At 45.1% G+C, this 23,199-nt stretch overlaps 1 protein-coding gene across 2 annotated transcripts in view; it reads left to right on the forward strand.

Moving 5' to 3' along the window:
- Positions 1-23,199, forward strand: part of glra1 (glycine receptor, alpha 1) — a gene marked incomplete at both ends in the record, with an annotated part of 228,698 nt that overhangs the window by 176,674 nt on the left and 28,825 nt on the right. For both annotated transcript variants that reach the window (XM_083651477.1, XM_083651478.1), the window contains one exon: positions 4,344-4,490. In XM_083651477.1, the coding sequence (XP_083507603.1) occupies positions 4,344-4,490 (147 nt within the window). The remainder of the gene's footprint in view (positions 1-4,343; positions 4,491-23,199) is intronic.

Here is a 23,199-nt window from a genome sequence, read left to right on the forward strand (position 1 = left end):
TACGCATGAGCTTGTCAAATGCTATAGTGGGCTAAAACAAACGGAGCGCGGGCCAAGTTTGGCACGCTGCTTTAACATCTCCAAACAAGGACAGACAGCCATGGCACACCAAACATCTCCAAACAAGGACAGACAGCCATGGCACACCAAACATCTCCAAACAAGGACAGACAGCCATGGCACACCAAACATCTCCAAACAAGGACAGACAGCCATGGTACACCAAACATCTCCAAACAAGGACAGACAGCCATGGCACACCAAACATCTCCAAACAAGGACAGACAGCCATGGCACACCAAACATCTCCAAACAAGGACAGACAGCCATGGCACACCAAACATCTCCAAACAAGGACAGACAGCCATGGCACACCAAACAAACATCCGTGATTGTCTGTGTTTGTTGTAGAATGTTTGATTGGTGTGTCTTGGGACACAATGTCCAACAGCGTTTATTAAGGCAGAAGTGATGAAAACCAAACGTATTTGACTTATTGTGTTGACCCTGCTCCGTACTGAAGGACACACGCAGCCTTTGGATCCTCCACTGTTAGATCTTTTGCACTTCACTGTGTTGGTGGAGCCATGGCCGTAGCCACAGGGTTTGAGAAATACCCAGGTCATTTTAGCGCGGCGTGGGGGGCGGGGTCCAGGTTAGAAATTGTTGTCCATTTGAAAGTAAAATGCTTCAATCTGGTGCACTTTGAGAGCAAAGTTAAGAGGCTAGTTCTATAAAGAACGACAGACATCATATTAGATTAATATCCTCTTTACTGTGCTGTTGCTTTACAATGATACAAAAAATAAATGTCTCCCCACATAATATATATGCTGCATACAGGTCACGGCAGAATACTGCTCAATTAAATACAATGGCCCATCTACACAAACATCACTTACAGGGGAGTTACTTACCCATTCACTTCAATAGAACTGTCCCCAAAGTCTAGCCCCAATGCAAAATGTGAATGTTGTGGTGAGTTATGTCTCTTCCTTCTATATAGCACACAGAGAGGAAGCAAATTGTTGCATTTCTGATCAACTATGTCATATATCATGTTATTTATGAGGGCTTTAAAACATCAATGACAGATGAATAGATCTGGGGGCCGGGGCTATTTAAAAAAAAAAGAAAAAAAATACAGAGGTCATGACCTCGGTGTCCTCAATGGTAGTTACGGGCATGGGTGGAGCCACTTCTTCTATTGGCAATTTTCCCAGAATGTTTTTCAACAGCCTTCAGAGGAGATGGTTCTCCGTGCTGTGTATCATATTTACAGAGAGTGATAGGAATGGTGCAGTACATTTTTCCAGGAAAGCAAAATGCAGACAAAGTTTGCCGTTTGCGTTTGACATATTTCACTCGCCATTGACGACAGACCAAACTGCCTGACGACGACAGACCAAACTGCCTGACGACGACAGACCAAAAATTGAATTGAATTTCAAGACTTTTTCAGCCTTTTCAAGGACCCACAGGAACCATGTGAGCGTGAAATCTTCCACAGCAATGCTTCCTCTTCCTGCCCTCCTCCGTCTCTCCTCCCCGCCTGCGTGAGCACTGAACCCGCACTGACCTAGCTGACCGTTCAGGCATCCGCGCGGCCCCCCGGCGGCTCCGCGGGGGGAATCTGAGCGAGGGACGTTTGAAGATAAATGTTTTCCTAAGCATCAGACCCGGCGTGAGTGAGCTCCAATCACAACGAGTCCGAGCCATGGCCGGATGTGTGCTGTGTTTGCGTAGAGAGAGATAGCGGATCGCACTTTAATTGGATTTAAAAGGGCTTACTGCGGGGCTCGCCTCCTCCGTGAGAGAAGGAGGATATCCCTCTCAACCCGCACGGCATAATTGCGCGTGGAGATGGGGAGTTGTAATGATAGGCCGGGGTGAATAATGGTACTTGACGGGCAGATAGCAATCAGACAATGATCCGAGCAGACTTCGTTTAGCCCCTTACTGTCCGGACGGTCCTTTACCCCTGTCCGTCTTGCTTCACACCGCTCTCGTCCTATGTAAAAGCTATTGACATTCGGCTGGCCTTGTGCGAAGATTGTATCTTGTGCCTTTGCTTTTTGTGTCCGTCTCGCGTTCCCTTAATCTGCCCGGCCCGCCAGACTGAGCAGAGTCGAGGAAGTGTGATGGAAAGCTGCATTCAACATGACCTTTCTTTATTCAGCTAAAGTTGACTGACACGCTCTTATGACGCGTTCCTTTTGAATTGGGAACTAGGAATGATCCCAGTTGAATGACGTCGCACCCGAGTTGACCGGGTTCCAGTAAAACAATCGGGGAAACCAGACAGGGTTAGCTGTACCAAGGCTAGCTAACATGTCCACAGATAGAAGTTAGACACTCTGTGTACCGCTGATTTAATGAGACACAAATAAGACCCAAGTGCTGACGAACAGTATTTACTGCAACTTGCGCTACTATTGAAGGGCGGGGTCTGCCATCTTGGATTTTGAGGTCGGGGCCGGCAAGATCGGGTACGAAATCCGAGGTCAGGACATCACCGACCTTTAACCTTGTAAATTCCGAGTTCCCAACACAAATGGAATGTGACATGATGCACCGTCCTGCTTCACATGCAGCCCACACGCATCCACACTGGCTGCTGCCCAGTTCAACCGTTAAGGCAGTGGCCACATGACCTTGTGAGGCAGCTGCTGGAGCCACGAGATCACGATTGTGCGAGAGATCCATCCAAGCTCCAACATATTGGTTTAACTCCATCAAGGCAGTGGGCTGGACCAATCAGCATCCAGGCGGGCGAGGCCATCGAGCGCGCGTGCGTATCCCACGAGATGCCCAGAATACATGGGCACATCCAAGTTCTGGGGGTGAGGTGGGGAACATGGCCATGTTTAATTCTACCTTGTCAAGCTAGGCTAGTGTTTTGGAGTAGAGACTAAAGACAAGACCGTGTACTGTACTGTGTCGCAGTAACCTACATTTGGAAACAAATCCACCTCCCACTATTCACTTTGACTGAGGACGTTATCACAAAAAGCTGCTACTAGCTAGCTCTCTTTAGCCTGGTTGTTACTAGGGCTGTGAATCTTCACTGGCCTCACGATTCGATTTGATTACGATTCAGAGGGCTACGATTCGATTACGATTATCGATGCATCTCGATGCATCTTAAATCGATGCATCACTTTTTTCCGCAATACAAGATTTATTTTTTCTCACTTTGATTTTTTCTCACTGTGTGGCTACTTTTAAAATAAAAGTGCATTTGGAATTGCATTGAATTATGATCCATCATTAAAATAAACAACTGCATGTAACTTCCATTATATTTTATTTGATTATTAAAAAATAATATTTAAATAAAATTGTGAATCGATGCAGAATCGTGCACATCCGCATCGCGATGCATCTTATAATCGATTATTTTTAACACCCCTAGTTGTTACCGTATTTAACTACTCACCTTCACTCCCCACTTTTAAATCCCGACTCAAAACCTACCTGTTCTCCCAAGCTTATAACCTCCCCTACCCTCAACCACCTCTTCCTACCTCGCCTCCTCCCCTTTTTCCACTTCCCTCTCTTCTGTCTGTCCCCTGTCCCTCCACACTCTCCCTCCCCCCCTCTGTTTCCATATATCCCTGATCGATGATGTGTTACTTGTTTACTTGTATCTGTTGCCTGTTGTTATCTTGTTTTCTATGTACTCATATACTGTGTCAGCATCTTTGGGTCATTGAAAAGCGCTTTATAAATAAAATGAAGTATTATTATTATTATTATTATTATTATTATTATTATTATTATTATTATTATTATTACTACTATATGCTTACAGCCAATTCTCCTATAGACCTCCATGATGGCGGGCAGATTTGTTGACACACCTCTACAGTCTAATATACTATGACTCTTAACCAAGCCCCCAGGAATAGCGCTGGGCTTTTAAGCTATTTGAACATGCTGGCGAAGCTCTGTATTGCAAGTCACGTGACGCCATGCAGCCCAGAAAGGAAAATTCCCATCCACTTGCATGGGGACTCCGGCAGCTGTTAAACCCAGGGGAATTTTTTCCGGGTGTCACTCAAAGTATAAAATGACTCTTTTAATTATCAACAAATTTTTTATGGGGCATTTTTTTCTTCGGAAGCCACTAAGAGCCGTATGGAACACGTCATGGCCACATGCGCACTTCGCCTTGGGCTGCATGGTCAGGAAGTAAAACCAGGAAGAAAAAGCCCCCATGATGGCTTCATGCGCCAATGAGCAACCGCCGTCCGAATGCATGGGTGGGCGTGGCACGTCCCCTATCCAGTTCTTTTAATACATCCATGCTCTTAACCTCCTCTCCTCACTGCCCCCTTCAGGTCTCCTATGTAAAAGCCATCGATATCTGGATGGCCGTATGCCTGCTGTTCGTGTTCTCGGCCCTGCTGGAGTACGCCGCCGTCAACTTCATCGCCCGCCAACACAAGGAGCTGCTGCGCTTCAGGAGGAGGCGGCGACACATGAAGGTGAGTCTGCAATCTTCTCGTGTCATCTCCCCTTTTACAGCTTTTCTGTTATTCTCTCTCCTCTGCTCTTTACCGTCACACCAGTGTCGCCTCTGGGGGTCTCTTTACCGTCGCACCAGTGTCGCCTCTGGGGGTCTCTTTACCGTCGCGCCAGTGCCGCCTCTGGGGGTCTCTTTACCGTCGCGCCAGTGCCGCCTCTCGGTCTCGCCGCGAAAGAGATATGGGCTTAAATGGAAGAGTTTCATTCCAAAGTGAGATATTATTCAGCGTGTGAGGAAGGTGACACCGCCTCACACCAAATGTCTGATAACACCGAATGAAATCAAAACGACGGCGCTTTTTAAAGGATAATACATCGCTCAAGGTGGTTTGACAAACTATAACACATTTACAGACCAGACTCGCTACGTTTGAGACGTATTTAACCGGTGAATTTCAAGCATGGATTTGTTTTTTCACAGCCTTTCGGGAATCAAACGATTGAATCCTTCTCGCTCCTCGGTCTCTCCATGTCTGCCTTTTTTTTCCCATTGTGTCCTCCGGCTGTTTAAAAATGCATTGGAGGGACGGATCCACACGGGCGGTTCTGATGAGCAGGTGTGGAAAGAGGCCCGTTGAGATAAGAGGATCAAGCTCTTGTTGTTATTGAACCGGACAGGCTCAGTTTGCCAATGGTCAAACAGCAGCCGGGCAGCGCTCCACGCGTCTCGTCTGACATGAGAGATTCAGCGCACGGATCCCGGGCTTATAGGCCTGACACACAGCGCTGTGTTCCAGCCAGCCAGGCAGAAGAGATCTGAGACAAATGCTTGAAATCACAAATTGCTTTATGTATTTATTTATGTATTTATGTATTTAGTTTTTAAACTACTGCTTGCGGAGTCCTCTGCAGGATTTTTTGAGGGGTTGCACATCCCCCCCCCCCCCTTCATCCCCCCCCCCCCCACACACACACACACACACACACACACACACATTATTCCTCCATAATGAAACAAACTGGAGATACTGAGAATGACTTTGCAGCTAGTTTGGCAGTGCCAGCTGTAGATGATATCTACGTCTGGAACACAACTCGGAAAAGGGCTTAACGCCCGCCCCCCCAAGCCCCCCCCCCAAAAAGGATGCGTGACAGACATCTGAATTGACCAACCAGGAACCTCGTGGGCGGTGCATTCGGGTTGCTCCGTCGCTGGAAGCTTGCTGACGTCGACGCTGCTGGGTCTAACTAACGTGAGTACTACTTTGTAGCACGCAGAGAGCTTTTTAAAACATTGAAAATGTATGTCCCGAGCAACGTTACATTTCATTCTGTTTTATCCGTTTATAGACGGTTTTAACTTGACAACAATCACGAACGGTCACAACCCACCTGAATATCCGGTTTACTTCCTGTATACATAGCTGAGCGCAGGCTGATATTTGGGTCGTATTAAATGTTAACGTTAGACACAGTAACAACGTAGCCTATTTCGGTCTTTATGTCGTTTAGTACTTAGTAGTAGTTGTTGTTGATAACAACCACCCCTGTCGGAAGACGTGCACACGCTGGGTAGTAGGAAGCGTTGTCGTCTGGTCCGGAGCTAGCCTGAGAGGCTAATGAAAGCTACATGTTACAGAGTAAAGCTGACTATCAGTATGTTATTGCACGCATAGTTATAACTTTACATTCAAACATAGCAAAAATAAAAGAAAATAATCAAAATATGTCAGTGTTTCCCCCCCTGAACACTGTAAATAGTTAGCACTGTGAAGATGATAAAATTCAGTAGGTGGCGGTAATACAAGATTTAAGGATGCCAACCGCCATAAAAAACGCCCAAGAAGAAGCTGAGAAAAAGGAAGTGCTGTGGGGTTGCAGCTGGTGAAAACCGTCTATAAGCACACAGCTTCTGTTCTGCATGTCACCGCCCCTTCTGCACGAAGGACCGCCCTAAAGACTCTAGATTCTGCAATGCATTTTCTTTTCATCTCAAATTGTTTTCACCCCAGTTTGAACAACGAAAGCTGGGAGAAAGTTTTCAGTCTCGAGTTGAGGCGGAGGAAGTTGACAGCAAGACGATACCGGTGTTGTAAACACCCTGATGCAGTTTTGATGAAATCCCGTCTCCTCCAGTCTCGGACCCTCTGAAAAATTAACTCTGTGTGTTTGATATTAGCTCTGAGTGCTACTCATCAGCCAACACAGGCGCACAACGCATGAATGTTTGATGGGGCAGAGTACAGAGCGTGATTAAACGAACGCACAGCCGCAGAACAAACAGGCACACGAGACAACAGGCGGAATGGATCCACGCTGTTGAGAAAGAGGAGAAGAAGAAGGAAAAGTTCTCCCTCGCTTCCCCAAACTTTTGTTTGCGGGAAAGAATGCATCATTTACAACCTTGTGTGTGTTTGAGAAAGTGTCTCTCTGTGTTTAGGTCTGGATGGAGTTGTGTGTGTGTGTGTGTGTGTCTGTGTGTGTGTGTGTTGTGCGTGTGTGTGTTTAGAGGGGTAACATGTATTATGAATCAGGCTGTTGTTTGGGCCCTTAGATTGGAAACTGCAGTGTAGCATGATAATCATTTTAACACCATTTTTAAGTGGTGCAGCCGCTTCTATAAGAGACATGCGTGTCCATCTGTGTGTAGCATGAGATGTCTGTCCATTCGTAGCCTAAGCCCCTCCCCCCACCCCATCACACGTGAGAGAGAGAGAGAGTGGTCGAGCGAGGTCGAGAGTGAATGAGAGAGTGGCGAGCGAAAGCTTCTGCAACGCCATCGTCACGCGACCCATGCACAGATTAGCCGATTAGCTTGCTAAACTTGCTAACGCGTTCAAACCAGTGGACAAGCCCACCCCCTTCCCTCTGATGACGCGGAAGTGAATTGAAAAGCTGCAGTTCCTCGAATGGCCACTAGGCATCGGGGGCAGTAGGCATGTTAAAATGCCCAACTTTATAACAGGATTAAACATCTTTCCAGGCAGGGGCAAAACACGGTTTTGGTCTATATAGCTAATTTCACCTTTTCATAACAACTGTAAGGGGGGTCATTTCTTATATAACTCGCCTGTTTGGAGTAAAAATAGATGATAGAAAAGGGGGTGATTGACAGATCGCCTGTCCAGTGATCACGAAGCTTGCCGACCACCGACCAATAGCAGGCGGAGCTGCGGGTCTGGGAAACTCCCATCTCACGTGAGCTGCGGAAGGACTCAACCCATTCCCTCCCACTCTGCTGATGAAAAATCAAGATGGTGACGGCCAACGTTTGAACTCCGCCAGGTAGAAGAAATTGAATGGGCTATGTCCGTATTATTTATGTCTATGGTTCAAACACATACATACCTCCGCAACCGAGCCACGGATTTCAACACGGTTGGCACCATTGGGATCAACGTGACCTGTACTTGCTAACGAATCGCAGTGGCTAAGCTAGCCTAGTGTACTAAACCTGCACTGCTTACTTCAACACCGGGGTGTCATTTATTTCTCTCTTATTTTTCTCTTATTTTTGACATTGCAATGAAGTCTAAAACAATTATGTGAAATTCTATGTGCATAAGTTTTCACTGTCTCAAAAAACCCCATAATTTTTGATAAAATTATGATGAATGGATGGCCTATAATATATCTGTTTCATTTCTCACAACTGCGTCAGATAGATGTGTTTGCGTGTGTGAATGCATTTGTGTTTGTATTAATGTACATGCAGTAGGCTATGTATCTGTGCATAATGTGTGTATCTGTGTGTGCAAATCTTATGATAAATATGGACGGTGCATACTGTATTATTATATCACTCCTCAAAATGACGCTGGAAAAGTGCCTCAGATCAACCTATAGAAACAAATGAAGATTCCTGCACACAAAATTCAACTCAAAGTCTTTTTTCTTGTCGGCGTTCTGCTACAAGACCCTTATCAACACATTTATATGCCTGTCTGAAACGTCAGAAAGATAAGAGATAAATTTTGTGCGTGTGGTGATCTTCATTTGTGTGTGTGTGTGTGTGTGTGTGTGTGTGTGTGTGTCTGTGTGTGTGTGTGTACTGTGTAGAGTGGTGCCCTGCATTATAAATCAGTCTGAAACAGGCTTGTTATTTTGCTCCAGATTGAAAGCAGCGGTGTTCCAACACAGTAATCACATCAGCGCAGCCCCCTTCGTCTCTCTTAGTTTTGACGTGCCGCTGAAGTCGAAAAAAAATAAGCACGCCTGCCTCCAAACCTGTGTGCATAGCCTGCCTCCAAACCTGTGTGCATAGAGCACGCCTCCAAACCTGTGTGCATAGAGCCTGCCTCCAAACCTGTGTGCATAGAGCACGCCTCCAAACCTGTGTGCATAGCCTGCCTCCAAACCTGTGTGGATAGAGCACGCCTCCAAACCTGTGTGCATAGAGCACGCCTCCAAACCTGTGTGCATAGCCTGCCTCCAAACCTGTGTGCATAGAGCACGCCTCCAAACCTGTGTGCATAGAGCCTGCCTCCAAACCTGTGTGCATAGCCTGCCTCCAAACCTGTGTGGATAGAGCACGCCTCCAAACCTGTGTGCATAGAGCACGCCTCCAAACCTGTGTGCATAGCCTGCCTCCAAACCTGTATGCATAGCCTGCCTCCAAACCTGTGTGCATAGCCCAAACCTGTGTGCATAGAGCACGCCTCCAAACCTGTGTGCATAGAGCACGCCTCCAAACCTGTGTGCATAGAGCACGCCTCCAAACCCGTGTGCATAGAGCACGCCTCCAAACCCGTGTGCATAGAGCACGCCTCCAAACCTGTGTGCATAGAGCACGCCTCCAAACCTGTGTGCATAGAGCACGCCCTACAAACCTGTGTGCATAGAGCATGCCTCCAAACCTGTGTGCATAGAGCACGCCTCCAAACCTGTGTGCATAGAGCCTGCCTCCAAACTTGTGTGCATAGCCTGCCTCCAAACCTGTGTGCATAGAGCACGCCTCCAAACCTGTGTGTATAGCCTGCCTCCGACCCTGTGTGCATAGAGCACGCCTCCAAACCTGTGTGCATAGCCTGCCTCCAAACCTGTGTGTATAGCCTGCCTCCAAACCTGTGTGCATAGAGCACGCCTCCAAACCTGTGTGCATAGCCTGCCTCCAAACCTGTGTGTATAGAGCACGCCTCCAAACCTGTGTACATAGAGCACGCCTCCAAACCTGTGTGCATAGAGCCTGCCTCCAAACCTGTGTGCATAGCCTGCCTCCAAACCTGTGTGCATAGCCTGCCTCCAAACCTGTGTGTATAGCCTGCCTCCGACCCTGTGTGCATAGAGCACGCCTCCAAACCTGTGTGCATAGCCTGCCTCCAAACCTGTGTGTATAGCCTGCCTCCAAACCTGTGTGTGTACATAAACGTTACGTTATCTTGCACATTTTATCTCACCAACTCCGTAAGACAGGCTTATGAATGTGTTTTTTGCGATTTCCGAACAAGAAAAGAGATCATCTTTTCCGCGTTGCTCTCTCTCCGACGAGAGAGACACAGCTGCTGCCCCGAGACGAGAGCAGAGTCAGACTGGAGTGAGGAGACTGAGAGAGGGGAGGGGCTGGGGGCGTGCCTGACAGCACCCACCACACATGCACACAGGGAACAACTGAGCAGAGCAGCAGAACACGTTAAGAATGGCCAAAAGAACGAAGTGATCTAGAGTGTGGTTGTACTTCACTCGATTCGATGGTGACAACTCATGTTGTCACAGCAAGTACAATAAATCCTTCGCTAGTAAAGGTGGAAACACGAGCAATTTGTCTAAACACTTAGCCAAAGTGCATCAAATTCAAACGGAGAAATGCACAGTTTTTGACAAGCTAGCTCGCCCTCCATCATCTCCTGTCAATGATGCCACGGTTGTGTTACCCAGTCTACCTCATCAGGTAACTATGTGAACATGGTCATGATTAAGACGAGAGTAGTAAACATTTCCCCGCTGTTTGGGTGTGTTCATCATCATAAATACAGTCTGATATAAATCGTCAGGTGACGGTCATCATCTCAGTTGTCGTGGGGGATATTTAGTGATTTGGGGGGAAGTACAGCAGACAGATACTGTCTTGCTTTATTTTTATGATGCTTTCAGTTTCCCTAGCTGAATGTTGGTATTAACACAGTGTGGTAGAAGGATATTTTAGGATATTTAAATGAATAATAAAAACGCACCCATTAAGATTTTGCAACTTTTTTTGTTAAAGCTGAGCCTGCAGCTACAATGAACCAGCCCAGTCCCACTCCCACTCCCACCCCTCCTCCCTCTACTGCCCCCTCTCCCTGGTCCAAGCACAAACCCCTTCACCATGGCAGCTAGTGGGAGAATGACAGGAAAGGATAAATGAGTGCCACCTAACTGTGACCAGGTTAATGTCTCTTTTTCCCCCCTTTCTCATAACAAAAAGAACCGACAACAACCAGTCCCGTCAGTTTCGGGGGGGTTTTCTCTTAAAAATAACAAAAAGTACCGATAAGAGTACCGATAAGAGTACCGTTAAAGTACCGGATCGATAAGCAGTATTGATAAGAGTACTAGTATCGTTAATTCCTTAACGATACCCATCCCTACACGTGTGTTGGATATTTCTAGTCAGAAGGAAGACGTGTGCTGTCACGTGTGTTGGATATTTCTAGTCAGAAGGTAGACGTGTGCTGTCACGTGTGTTGGATATTTCTAGTCAGAAGGTAGACGTGTGCTGTCACGTGTGTTGGATATTTCTAGTCAGAAGGAAGATGCGTGCTGTCACGTGTGTTGGATATTTCTAGTCCGAAGGAAGACACGTGCTGTCACGTGTGTTGGATATTTCTAGTCAGAAGGAAGACGTGTGCTGTCACGTGTGTTGGATATTTCTAGTCAGAAGGAAGACCCGTGCTGTCACGTGTGTTGGATATTTCTAGTCAGAAGGAAGACACGTGCTGTCACGTGTGTTGGATATTTCTAGTCCGAAGGAAGACGTGTGCTGTCACATGTGTTGGATATTTCTAGTCAGAAGGAAGACACGTGCTGTCACATGTGTTGGATATTTCTAGTCAGAAGGAAGACGTGTGCTGTCACGTGTGTTGGATATTTCTAGTCAGAAGGAAGACGTGTGCTGTCACGTGTGTTGGATATTTCTAGTCAGAAGGAAGACCCGTGCTGTCACGTGTGTTGGATATTTCTAGTCAGAAGGAAGACACGTGCTGTCACGTGTGTTGGATATTTCTAGTCCGAAGGAAGACGTGTGCTGTCACATGTGTTGGATATTTCTAGTCAGAAGGAAGACACGTGCTGTCACGTGTGTTGGATATTTCTAGTCAGAAGGTAGACGTGTGCTGTCACGTGTGTTGGATATTTCTAGTCAGAAGGAAGATGCGTGCTGTCACGTGTGTTGGATATTTCTAGTCCGAAGGAAGACACGTGCTGTCACGTGCGTTGGATATTTCTAGTCAGAAGGAAGACCCGTGCTGTCACGTGTGTTGGATATTTCTAGTCAGAAGGAAGACACGTGCTGTCACATGTGTTGGATATTTCTAGTCAGAAGGAAGACGCGTGCTGTCACATGTGTTGGATATTTCTAGTCAGAAGGAAGACACGTGCTGTCACGTGTGTAGGATATTTCTAGTCAGAAGGAAGACACGTGCTGTCACGTGTGTTGGATATTTCTAGTCAGAAGGAAGACGCGTGCTGTCACGTGTGTTGGATATTTCTAGTCAGAAGGAAGACACGTGCTGTCACGTGTGTTGGATATTTCTAGTCAGAAGGAAGACACGTGCTGTCACATGTGTTGGATATTTCTAGTCAGAAGGAAGACACGTGCTGTCACGTGTGTTGGATATTTCTAGTCAGAAGGAAGACGCGTGCTGTCACGTGTGTTGGATATTTCTAGTCAGAAGGAAGACGCGTGCTGTCACGTGTGTTGGATATTTCTAGTCAGAAGGAAGACACGTGCTGTCACGTGTGTTGGATATTTCTAGTCAGAAGGAAGACGTGTGCTGTCACGTGTGTTGGATATTTCTAGTCAGAAGGAAGACGTGTGCTGTCACGTGTGTTGTATATTTCTAGTCAGAAGGAAGACGCGTGCTGTCACGTGTGTTGGATATTTCTAGTCAGAAGGAAGACGCGTGCTGTCGCGTGTGTTGGATATTTCTAGTCAGTAGGAAGACGCGTGCTGTCACGTGTGTTGGATATTTCTAGTCAGAAGGAAGATGCGTGCTGTCACGTGTGTTGGATATTTCTAGTCAGAAGGAAGACGTGTGCTGTCACGTGTGTTGGATATTTCTAGTCAGAAGGAAGACGTGTGCTGTCACGTGTGTTGGATATTTCTAGTCAGAAGGAAGACCCGTGCTGTCACGTGTGTTGGATATTTCTAGTCAGAAGGAAGACGCGTGCTGTCACGTGTGTTGGATATTTCTAGTCAGAAGGAAGATGCGTGCTGTCACATGTGTTGGATATTTCTAGTCAGTAGGAAGACGCGTGCTGTCACGTGTGTTGCATATTTCTAGTCAGAAGGAAGACGCGTGCTGTCAGATCCCTGCAGGATCGTTGAAGGCGTCAATAGTTCTTCTACTATCGTCCGCTGCTTCTGTCTTTTAAGTATTTAATCAATCAATCTGATCTGTCCCGTTGAATTTATCAGTCCCTATTGAATAAGTCGTAAAGCTGTCAGCCTGCAGGGGATATTGAAGTGCTGCTTGATTGTGGCCGAGGCATTGGCAAAAGCTGTGTGTGCGCGTGTGCAAGTGAGTGTGTTTGTGTGTGCGTGTGTGTGTGCGTGCGTGCATGCGTCTGCGTGCATGTGAGTGTGTTTGTGTGTGTGCGTGCATGCATGTGCGTGCATGTGAGTGTGTTTGTGTGTGCGTGCGTGTGTGCGTGCGTGCATGTGAGTGAGTTTGTGTGTGCGTGTTTGTGTGTGTGCATGTGAGTGTGTTTGTGTGTGTGGGCAAGAACGAAAAAGCAAAACCCCCATAAGAAAGCCAACTATGAGCCTGCAGTAAACAATCCATAAGCCCCCTGTATGTGTGTGTGTGTGTGTGTGTGTGTGTGTGTGTGTGTGTGTGTGTGTGTGTGTGTGTGTGTGTGTGTGTGTGTGTGTGCTTGTGCTTGTGCTTGTGCCTATACTCCGGTGTTCACGCCTGAATGGATTTGTGGCTGCCGTGTGTTTGGGTGTCTCAGGGCATGTGTTCGTGTCTGCCATGACGGAAGCAGCCTGATTGGTTTTGACAGGTTTGTGTGTGTGTGTGTGTATTGCTATACTTGTGAGTATAATGATGAGGAAAAGCCTGCAAAGTGGGGACATCCAAACTAGGTGACAGCGCTGTGCTGTGAGAGAGATTTTAGCCGCCTAAAAAAGGGCTCACCTCAACAAATCAATATCACTTTAAATGTATGCTATATTGGCAACATTTTCAGTGCTTGACCTCGCTGTCAAACAGTCCTTTTGGCACTACATCCTCTCAGCTGTAGAACGTCCGTATCCCTCCGCATGCCGCGCGCCGTATTACGCCCCGGATCGCTGTTTAGGTCAGAAACATGAAACTGCCCCTTTAACGTAAGTAAGTGAAAACACATCAGTTGCACTAAAAGCCTGCTAGGGAATGGAGGTTAGAAGGGTTGGGGGAGCGGCTACAACAATCTCCCAAAAATAAATCCTAAATCCCCATTTTTATAATCCCCGGTCCCTGGCAGAGCTGTGTGGCGATAGCTGGTGGTAATAGACCCTTTTCACAGCAGCCATTTTGATGTGTCAAAGCAGGGTATACCCAACACATCCATTTAGGTGTTCCAGTGCCAGGGCCCTCATTAATGTCATGGGTTACACCTGTGTTTACCCCGCTTTGACACCAAAATGGCTGCTGTCTATATATCTGTGAAGGGCTAGGCTAGCGGACCGCTTGACGCTGTACTTGTGCTTCCAGGTGGATCAGAGTCCGATTTATGCTCAAACGATGTTGACATTAGTAGGCAAAATTAACGGATATAACAATAAGCTTCAGAGGACGTCTCGTGCATCTGTCTGTGGCGAGTCGGTCTGAGGATATTATTCCCTCTGTTCTTCAGTCTCTCCTCAAAACAATCCCAATGTTTGGGAAAACCAGCTCCAGAACTGCAATCTGTCTAGTAGCCCGTTGTGCGTTCCCTTACGAAAAACAACTAACTTTATAGGCTATTCATGTGCGTTTATACTATTCCCCCGATGACGAGTAACGTTATGCAGACTGCAGCTGTTTGACATGCGGGCGCTTTCAGAACGGACTTGGCTAATTAGGCTACTTCATGGGTATAATTCGCTTTACAAAAAACTTGAAGCAAAAGGTAAGGATTAGCCTTGTACCTAAATACACGATGGTGTGTCTGGGATCCATAAAGTCGATCAGATGAATATTGAAAGCCTTGTGTTACCATGCTGCCTTGTGGAGAACACTCGCGTCTTTTCTCCCTTGATCTTAACGACCAGCTGCACATTGAGAGCTGCTGGCGTCCATCGGCGATGTTTGGTTGTTGAATGAATTCGTAGCCTACACTATAACCTACACATGAAAATATTCATTTAGGCTACTAGGAGGAGCTGGGTGGAAATGCCTCCCGTCGCCTCATTTCAACCCGGGAGGGGTGGATCGTGGATGTAACCTGAATGCACACCCCGGGGCGGAAATATGGTGGGGCTGCTTGGTTTTGTGTGAACGCAATTTCTGTGGCAAGGCCGTTGCGGGCCTTCTGAACGGCAATAGTGCGCGATCTCTGTGTGAAAGTGGCTAGTCTCTTACATGATGTGATTTTTGTTAACAGGAGATTCTTGTGCTCATGCCGTGCAGCAGGAGATGAATTTAGGTCAATGTGATGGTCAGTATTTTCATTCATATAATTTTTTATTAGGTCATCAGGGAGTTTTTTTTTTTTTTTTTTTTTGCTGAGGGCTGAAGTCAGGTCGATGTGCACCCAATCTTTTATCTCATGTAATTTTCATCTAATTTATTTTAATGTGGAGGGATTTTTTCCCCCTGCTCATATCCTGTTTGTTTCCTGAGCTGAATGTAAAGGAATCATAGACTGATTCGAGTGGTTTGTAGACCAGTGGTTCTCAAATTTCTTCACATGAAGGAGCCCTAAACTGACAACGACTAGACCACGGACCCCCATTTGATAGGATTTTGTTCCACGGTCCCCCATATGATAATACGATTGATGCTTTTAGTTGTTTTATTACAGAAAGTGTGTAAAACCCATGACCAAAATAGTCATTGTGGTACTTATAGCGAAAATAAATTACACCCCTTTTGGCTGGGGACCCCCTGGAACCCCCTCAAGGACCCCTGGGGGTCCCCGGACCCCCATTTGAGAACCACTGTTGTAGCAACTGTTGGTTGCTGCCATGTTGGTTCTCGTGCAGCTTGAGACAGACCAGGGATTTCCCACAATGCCACAGCACACCTGCTATTGGTCTGTGAGCTGCATGATCGCTGGACAGGCCACCTGTCAATCACGCCCAAAACATAGTCTTTTTTTATCGTCTATATTTCTCTAAAGGGGTGAGTCATATATAAATCCCCCCCATATAGTTGTCATGAAAGGTGAAATTAGCCAAAACCGTTTTTGTGTACCAGCCCAAACATGTTTATGCTGTAAAGTGGGCCATTTTAACATGGGGGTGAATGGGGAGCGACTCCCTTTTTGGAGACAGCCTCAAGTGGCCATTCGAAGAACTGGAGTTTTTGGCATTTCCGCAATGCGGCCAAACAGAACTGCCCGCTCGAAATGAATATGCAGACCATCGCCTATTTCACATAATTTTCCCATCATTTATTGGCATTTTATATCTGCCAATTCCATATGACTGGAGGGGAAAGTAGTCAGATAAACAAGCAGCTAATTATTTATTTAACCTTGAATATATATATTTTTTCATTTAGAGATTTTCTGCCCATCACATGTAGTGGAAGGTGAATTTCGGTATATACAGTCTGGTGAACCAGATAAACCGATAAAACAGGAAGGGGCAACAATAGTAGATGATGGAGAGAGAGAGAGAGAGAGAGAGAGAGAGAGCAGTCCTCGGGCGTCCCCCGGTTTTAATTAAGCTCTCTGGCTGGTCGGCCGGGTTGTCTAATGTGGTAGTAATGTGATCCACAGCGCGGCCTGCGGGCCATCAGTCACATTTCAGCCGGCTGCAGAGGAAGCTGTCACAGCCCAGCTCCGACCAATCAAACGTCACGTTTCAGCCGGCTGCAGAGGAAGCTGTCACAGCCCAGCTCCGACCAATCAAACGTCACGTTTCAGCCGGCTGCAGAGGAAGCTGTCACAGCCCAGCTCCGACCAATCAAACGTCACGTTTCAGCCCGCTGGAGAGGAAGCTGTCACAGCCCAGCTTTGACCAATCAAACGGCACGTTTCAGCCCGCTGCTGAGGAAGCTGTCGCAGCCCAGCTCCGACCAATCAAACACCGCCGAGCCATCAGCAGAGAAAGGGACAGGAAGGAAAAAGAGAAAGGGACATGCAGGAAGCAGGAAAGAGAGTTAGTTTTTGAGTAACCAAAGTTAGTCAAAGTCAAAAACTGACTAACTTTTTAATTTATTGCATCTTATATCCAGATTTGTGTGTGTACCGGTTTCAACAAATTACCGTACTTTTCAGAGTATAAGCCGCGGCTTTTTCCCCATTTTTCGGCCCTGCGGCTTATATAACGGTGCGGCTAATCTATGGATTTTTACAGCTAACGGCCACTAGGGGACCTCCTAAATCTATGGATTTTGGTACGAGAGACAGAACGAGAGCAAGACAGACAGACCCTGATTGGATGATGTTGCAAAAAATGTGCCTCGCGACCTGCTTGGAGCACTGAGCCACTACGCTCTCTCAGCCACTACTGTAAAACACCCTCCCTCCTCCCACCCTCCCTCGCTCCGGGGGAAAAATGGCGGCGATTGAGCCAGAAAGACAGTCTGAATGAATGAATGAATGAATGAATGAATTTTATTTTGGATAATGCAGACATATATATCCAAGGGATAACATGAAAAGTGTGTACACTTATTTCCATCATGGTCCCTGATCTTTAAAAACATGACATACAGTAACATAAGAGTATCAGATAAACACTACAACTCAGACAAGGGATAAACGAAACTTGATTAAAACAACCATACCATAAAACAACGATAGAAACAATAAGACAATAAAACAATAAAACAATAAAAGGAACTAGAAATTAAAACACATACCATAAAACAACGGGGGACTCTACTCGTATTTTATCCTAGTTTACTCATCAAGAATTTTTTCAAATGGTTTTTAAAACCATTCAGGGACTTTGCTAGCCTGATTTCGTTGGGGATTTTGTTCCACTCTTCCCCCCCAGAATAGAGGAACGTGCTTCTTCCTATTTTGCTCTTCAAATTGGGCAATTTCAGATCTGCTACACTGGCTCTTGTGTTCCGACTATGGATGTCCCGGACATATTGGAAGTACTTGTTGAAGTAATTGGGGCAACGGTCATGTAATATTTTATAAACCATGACAAGTTTCAGCTGTTGGACTCTGTTTTCAACTGGGAGCCAATTCAACTCTTTAAAGTGGGATGGGCCAATGTGCGTTCTTGGGCTAAGGCCAAGGATGACCCTCATGAGTTTGTTTTGGGCTTTTTGGAGTTTGTCTTTTGATTTTTTTGTTATGCCACTGTACCAGTATAGACAGGTGTAATCATAGTGGCATTGAATTAAGGACGTAGCTAAAGTCCTCATTGTCTTCGTATCCAGGAACTTGGATATTCTTGCTAAATATTTAGTCTTTGCATGAATTTTACCCATGACGGAGAGGGCCATAGCTTCACTCTTCATACACTGATCAAGTTGACTTCCTAGATACGTTACACAATCCTTATCCTGTAAAATGACACCCTTACATTCTACCGAGAGACTGGGTTTGTTCCTTAGTTTAAACTGTGAACCAAAAACAATACATTCAGACTTTCCAATGTGCAGAGACAGTTTGTTATCACATAGCCAGCTGCTTACTTTTTGTAGCTGATCGCTCAGAGATGTTCTGACTGCTTCCAGGGAGTCTCCAGTTACCAGCAGAGCGGAATCATCAGCGTACAGAAATAAAGGACAAGTACATGCAGCTTCCATGTCGTTTATATACAGTAGAAATAATAAAGGCCCGATTATTGAATGTAACGTTCCTAATTGAATGTAACGTTCCTAATTCTATGTATTACATTCTAAAAAATTAACGGCAACATTTTGGAAGGCTAAGCCACACAACTAGCTCGTTGTAATCTAACATCATGCTTCAAAAGATGGCGAACTGGCTGTGTTACGACGATGAGGGTAAGGACTCAAAACGGTCTCCGCTGATAAGACACAGAGATCTCTGTTACAGGCAGGCGCTACGCCTCCTCCTGGTTGGTAATTAAACACCTGCGGCTTATAGTCCAGTGCGGCTTATATATGTAACAATCATTCAATTTAGCTGCTGCGGCTTATATTCAGGTGCGCCTTATAGTACGGAAAGTACGGTAGACTTTTTTTTTGCCCTTTTCTTTTTTTTCTCATTTAGAATGATGGTATAAACAGCCAAGCATACAGGTAAAGCCTACAAGCATACAGGTAAAGCCTACAAGCATACAGGTAAAGCCTACAAGCATACAGGTAAAGCCTACAAGCATACAGGTAAAGCCTACAAGCATACAGGTAAAGCCTACAAGCATACAGGTAAAGCCTACAAGCATACAGGTAAAGCCTACAAGCATACAGGTAAAGCCTACAAGCATACAGGTAAAGCCTACAAGCATACAGGTAAAGCCTACAAGCATACAGGTAAAGCCTACAAGCATACAGGTAAAGCCTACAAGCATACAGGTAAAGCCTACAAGCATACAGGTAAAGCCTACAAGCATACAGGTAAAGCCTACAAGCATACAGGTAAAGCCTACAAGCATACAGGTAAAGCCTACAAGCATACAGGTAAAGCCTACAAGCATACAGGTAAAGCCTACAAGCATACAGGTAAAGCCTACAAGCATACAGGTAAAGCCTACAAGCATACAGGTAAAGCCTACAAGCATACAGGTAAAGCCTACAAGCATACAGGTAAAGCCTACAAGCATACAGGTAAAGCCTACAAGCATACAGGTAAAGCCTACAAGCATACAGGTAAAGCCTACAAGCATACAGGTAAAGCCTACAAGCATACAGGTAAAGCCTACAAGCATACAGGTAAAGCCTACAAGCATACAGGTAAAGCCTACAAGCATACAGGTAAAGCCTACAAGCATACAGGTAAAGCCTACAAGCATACAGGTAAAGCCTACAAGCATACAGGTAAAGCCTACAAGCATACAGGTAAAGCCTACAAGCATACAGGTAAAGCCTACAAGCATACAGGTAAAGCCTACAAGCATACAGGTAAAGCCTACAAGCATACAGGTAAAGCCTACAAGCATACAGGTAAAGGGAGGATTGTCATCAGAGCGGTTCTGTGTGATAACTTACATTACATTACATTACGTCATTTGGCAGACGCTTTTATCCAAAGCGACTTACACATTTTTGTCAGCAATAGAGCAATCTACTATGGAGCACAGTCTATGATAACTACAACTTCTGAAGGAACAGTGGTACAAGTTTAGATTAGTGGTACAAGTTTAGGTTAGTAATTTTTTTTTTTTTTAAGAAAGAGAGAGAACGAAGTTAGATCAAGAAGGGCCCAGATGGAGCCTGAAAAGGTGTGTCTTTAGTCTTTTCCGAAAGATCGGCAGTGATTCAGCCGTCCTGACCGAAGGTGGAAGCTCGTTCCACCATTGAGGTGCCAGGGACGAGAAGAGTCGAGATCGGGATGAGCGACTTTTGAGCCCCCGTAGCGAAGGAGGGGCGAGGCGTCCTGCGCTGGTGGAGGAGCGAAGGGAGCACTGAGAGGTTTGGAACCTGACCATAGATTGCAGGTACAGGGGAGCTGACTGGTGTACAGCCTTGTAGGCCAGTACCAGTGTGTTATAACTGTGTTGGATGAGCAGGTTCTGTATGATAACTGTGTTGGATGAGCAGGTTCTGTGTGATAACTGTGTTGGATGAGCAGGTTCTGTATGATAACTGTGTTGGATGAGCAGGTTCTGTATGATAACTGTGTTGGATTAGCAGGTTCTGTATGATAACTGTGTTGGATGAGCAGGTTCTGTATGATAACTGTGTTGGATGAGCAGGTTCTGTATGATAACTGTGTTGGATGAGCAGGTTCTGTATGATAACTGTGTTGGATTAGCAGGTTCTGTGTGTTGGATGAGCAGGTTCTGTATGATAACTGTGTTGGATTAGCAGGTTCTGTATGATAACTGTGTTGGATTAGCAGGTTCTGTATGATAACTGTGTTGGATTAGCAGGTTCTGTGTGTTGGATGAGCAGGTTCTGTATGATAAATGTGTTGGATTAGCAGGTTCTGTATGATAACTGTGTTGGATGAGCAGGTTCTGTATGATAACTGTGTTGGATTAGCAGGTTCTGTATGATAACTGTGTTGGATTAGCAGGTTCTGTGTGTTGGATGAGCAGGTTCTGTATGATAACTGTGTTGGATGAGCAGGTTCTGTATGATAACTGTGTTGGATTAGCAGGTTCTGTATGATAACTGTGTTGGATGAGCAGGTTCTGTGTGTTGGATGAGCAGGTTCTGTATAATAACTGTGTTGGATTAGCAGGTTCTGTATGATAACTGTGTTGGATGAGCAGGTTCTGTGTGTTGGATGAGCAGGTTCTGTATGATAACTGTGTTGGATGAGCAGGTTCTGTGTGTTGGATTAGCAGGTTCTGTGTGATAACTGTGTTGGATTAGCAGGTTCTGTATGATAACTGTGTTGGATTAGCAGGTTCTGTATGATAACTGTGTTGGATTAGCAGGTTCTGTGTGTTGGATGAGCAGGTTCTGTATGATAAATGTGTTGGATTAGCAGGTTCTGTATGATAACTGTGTTGGATTAGCAGGTTCTGTGTGTTGGATGAGCAGGTTCTGTATGATAAATGTGTTGGATTAGCAGGTTCTGTATGATAACTGTGTTGGATGAGCAGGTTCTGTATGATAACTGTGTTGGATTAGCAGGTTCTGTATGATAACTGTGTTGGATTAGCAGGTTCTGTGTGTTGGATGAGCAGGTTCTGTATGATAACTGTGTTGGATGAGCAGGTTCTGTATGATAACTGTGTTGGATTAGCAGGTTCTGTATGATAACTGTGTTGGATGAGCAGGTTCTGTGTGTTGGATGAGCAGGTTCTGTATAATAACTGTGTTGGATTAGCAGGTTCTGTATGATAACTGTGTTGGATGAGCAGGTTCTGTGTGTTGGATGAGCAGGTTCTGTATGATAACTGTGTTGGATGAGCAGGTTCTGTATGATAACTGTGTTGGATGAGCAGGTTCTGTGTGTTGGATGAGCAGGTTCTGTATGATAACTGTGTTGGATGAGCAGGTTCTGTGTGTTGGATGAGCAGGTTCTGTGTGATAACTGTTGGATTAGCAGGTTCTGTATGATAACTGTGTTGGATTAGCAGGTTCTGTATGATAACTGTGTTGGATTAGCAAGTTCTGTGTGTTGGTTTAGCAGGTTCAGCTTGTATACATTATGTTAGCTGGAGCTTGTATACATTATGTTATTATGTTAGCTGTAGCTTGTATACATTATGTTAGCTGGAGCTTGTATACATTATGTTAGCTGGAGCTTGTATACATTATGTTAGCTGGAGCGTGTATACATTATGTTAGCTGGAGCTTGTATACATTGTTAGCTGGAGCTTGTATACATTATATTAGCTGGAGCTTGTATACATTATGTTAGCTGGAGCTTGTATACATTATGTTAGCTGGAGCTTGTATACATGATGTTAGCTGTAGCTTGTATACATTATGTTAGCTGGAGCTTGTATACATTATGTTATTATGTTAGCTGTAGCTTGTATACATTATGTTAGCTGTAGCTTGTATACATTATGTTTGCTGTAGCTTGTATACATTTTGTTAGCTGTAGCTTGTATACATTATGTTAGCTGGAGCTTGTATACCTTGTGTTATTATGTTAGCTGTAGCTTGTATACATTGTTAGCTGTAGCTTGTATACATTGTTAGCTGTAGCTTGTATACATTATGTTAGCTGGAGCTTGTATACATTATGTTAGCTGGAGCTTGTATACATGATGTTAACTGGAGCTTGTATACATTGTTAGCTGGAGCTTGTATACATTATGTTAGCTGTAGCTTGTATACATTATGTTAGCTGGAGCTTGTATACATTATGTTAGCTGGAGCTTGTATACATTATGTTATTATGTTAGCTGTAGCTTGTATACATTATGTTAGCTGGAGCTTGTATACATTATGTTAGCTGGAGCTTGTATACATTATGTTAGCTGGAGCTTGTATACATTATGTTAGCTGGAGTGTGTATACATTATGTTAGCTGGAGCTTGTATACATTGTTAGCTGGAGCTTGTATACATTATATTAGCTGGAGCTTGTATACATTATGTTAGCTGGAGCTTGTATACATTATGTTAGCTGGAGCTTGTATACATGATGTTAGCTGTAGCTTGTATACATTATGTTAGCTGGAGCTTGTATACATTATGTTATTATGTTAGCTGTAGCTTGTATACATTATGTTAGCTGTAGCTTGTATACATTATGTTTGCTGTAGCTTGTATACATTATGTTAGCTGTAGCTTGTATACATTATGTTAGCTGGAGCTTGTATACCTTGTGTTATTATGTTAGCTGT

This window comes from Poromitra crassiceps (genome assembly GCF_964638095.1).
Source record: "Poromitra crassiceps genome assembly, chromosome: 15".
NCBI classification, from domain to species: domain Eukaryota; kingdom Metazoa; phylum Chordata; class Actinopteri; order Beryciformes; family Melamphaidae; genus Poromitra; species Poromitra crassiceps.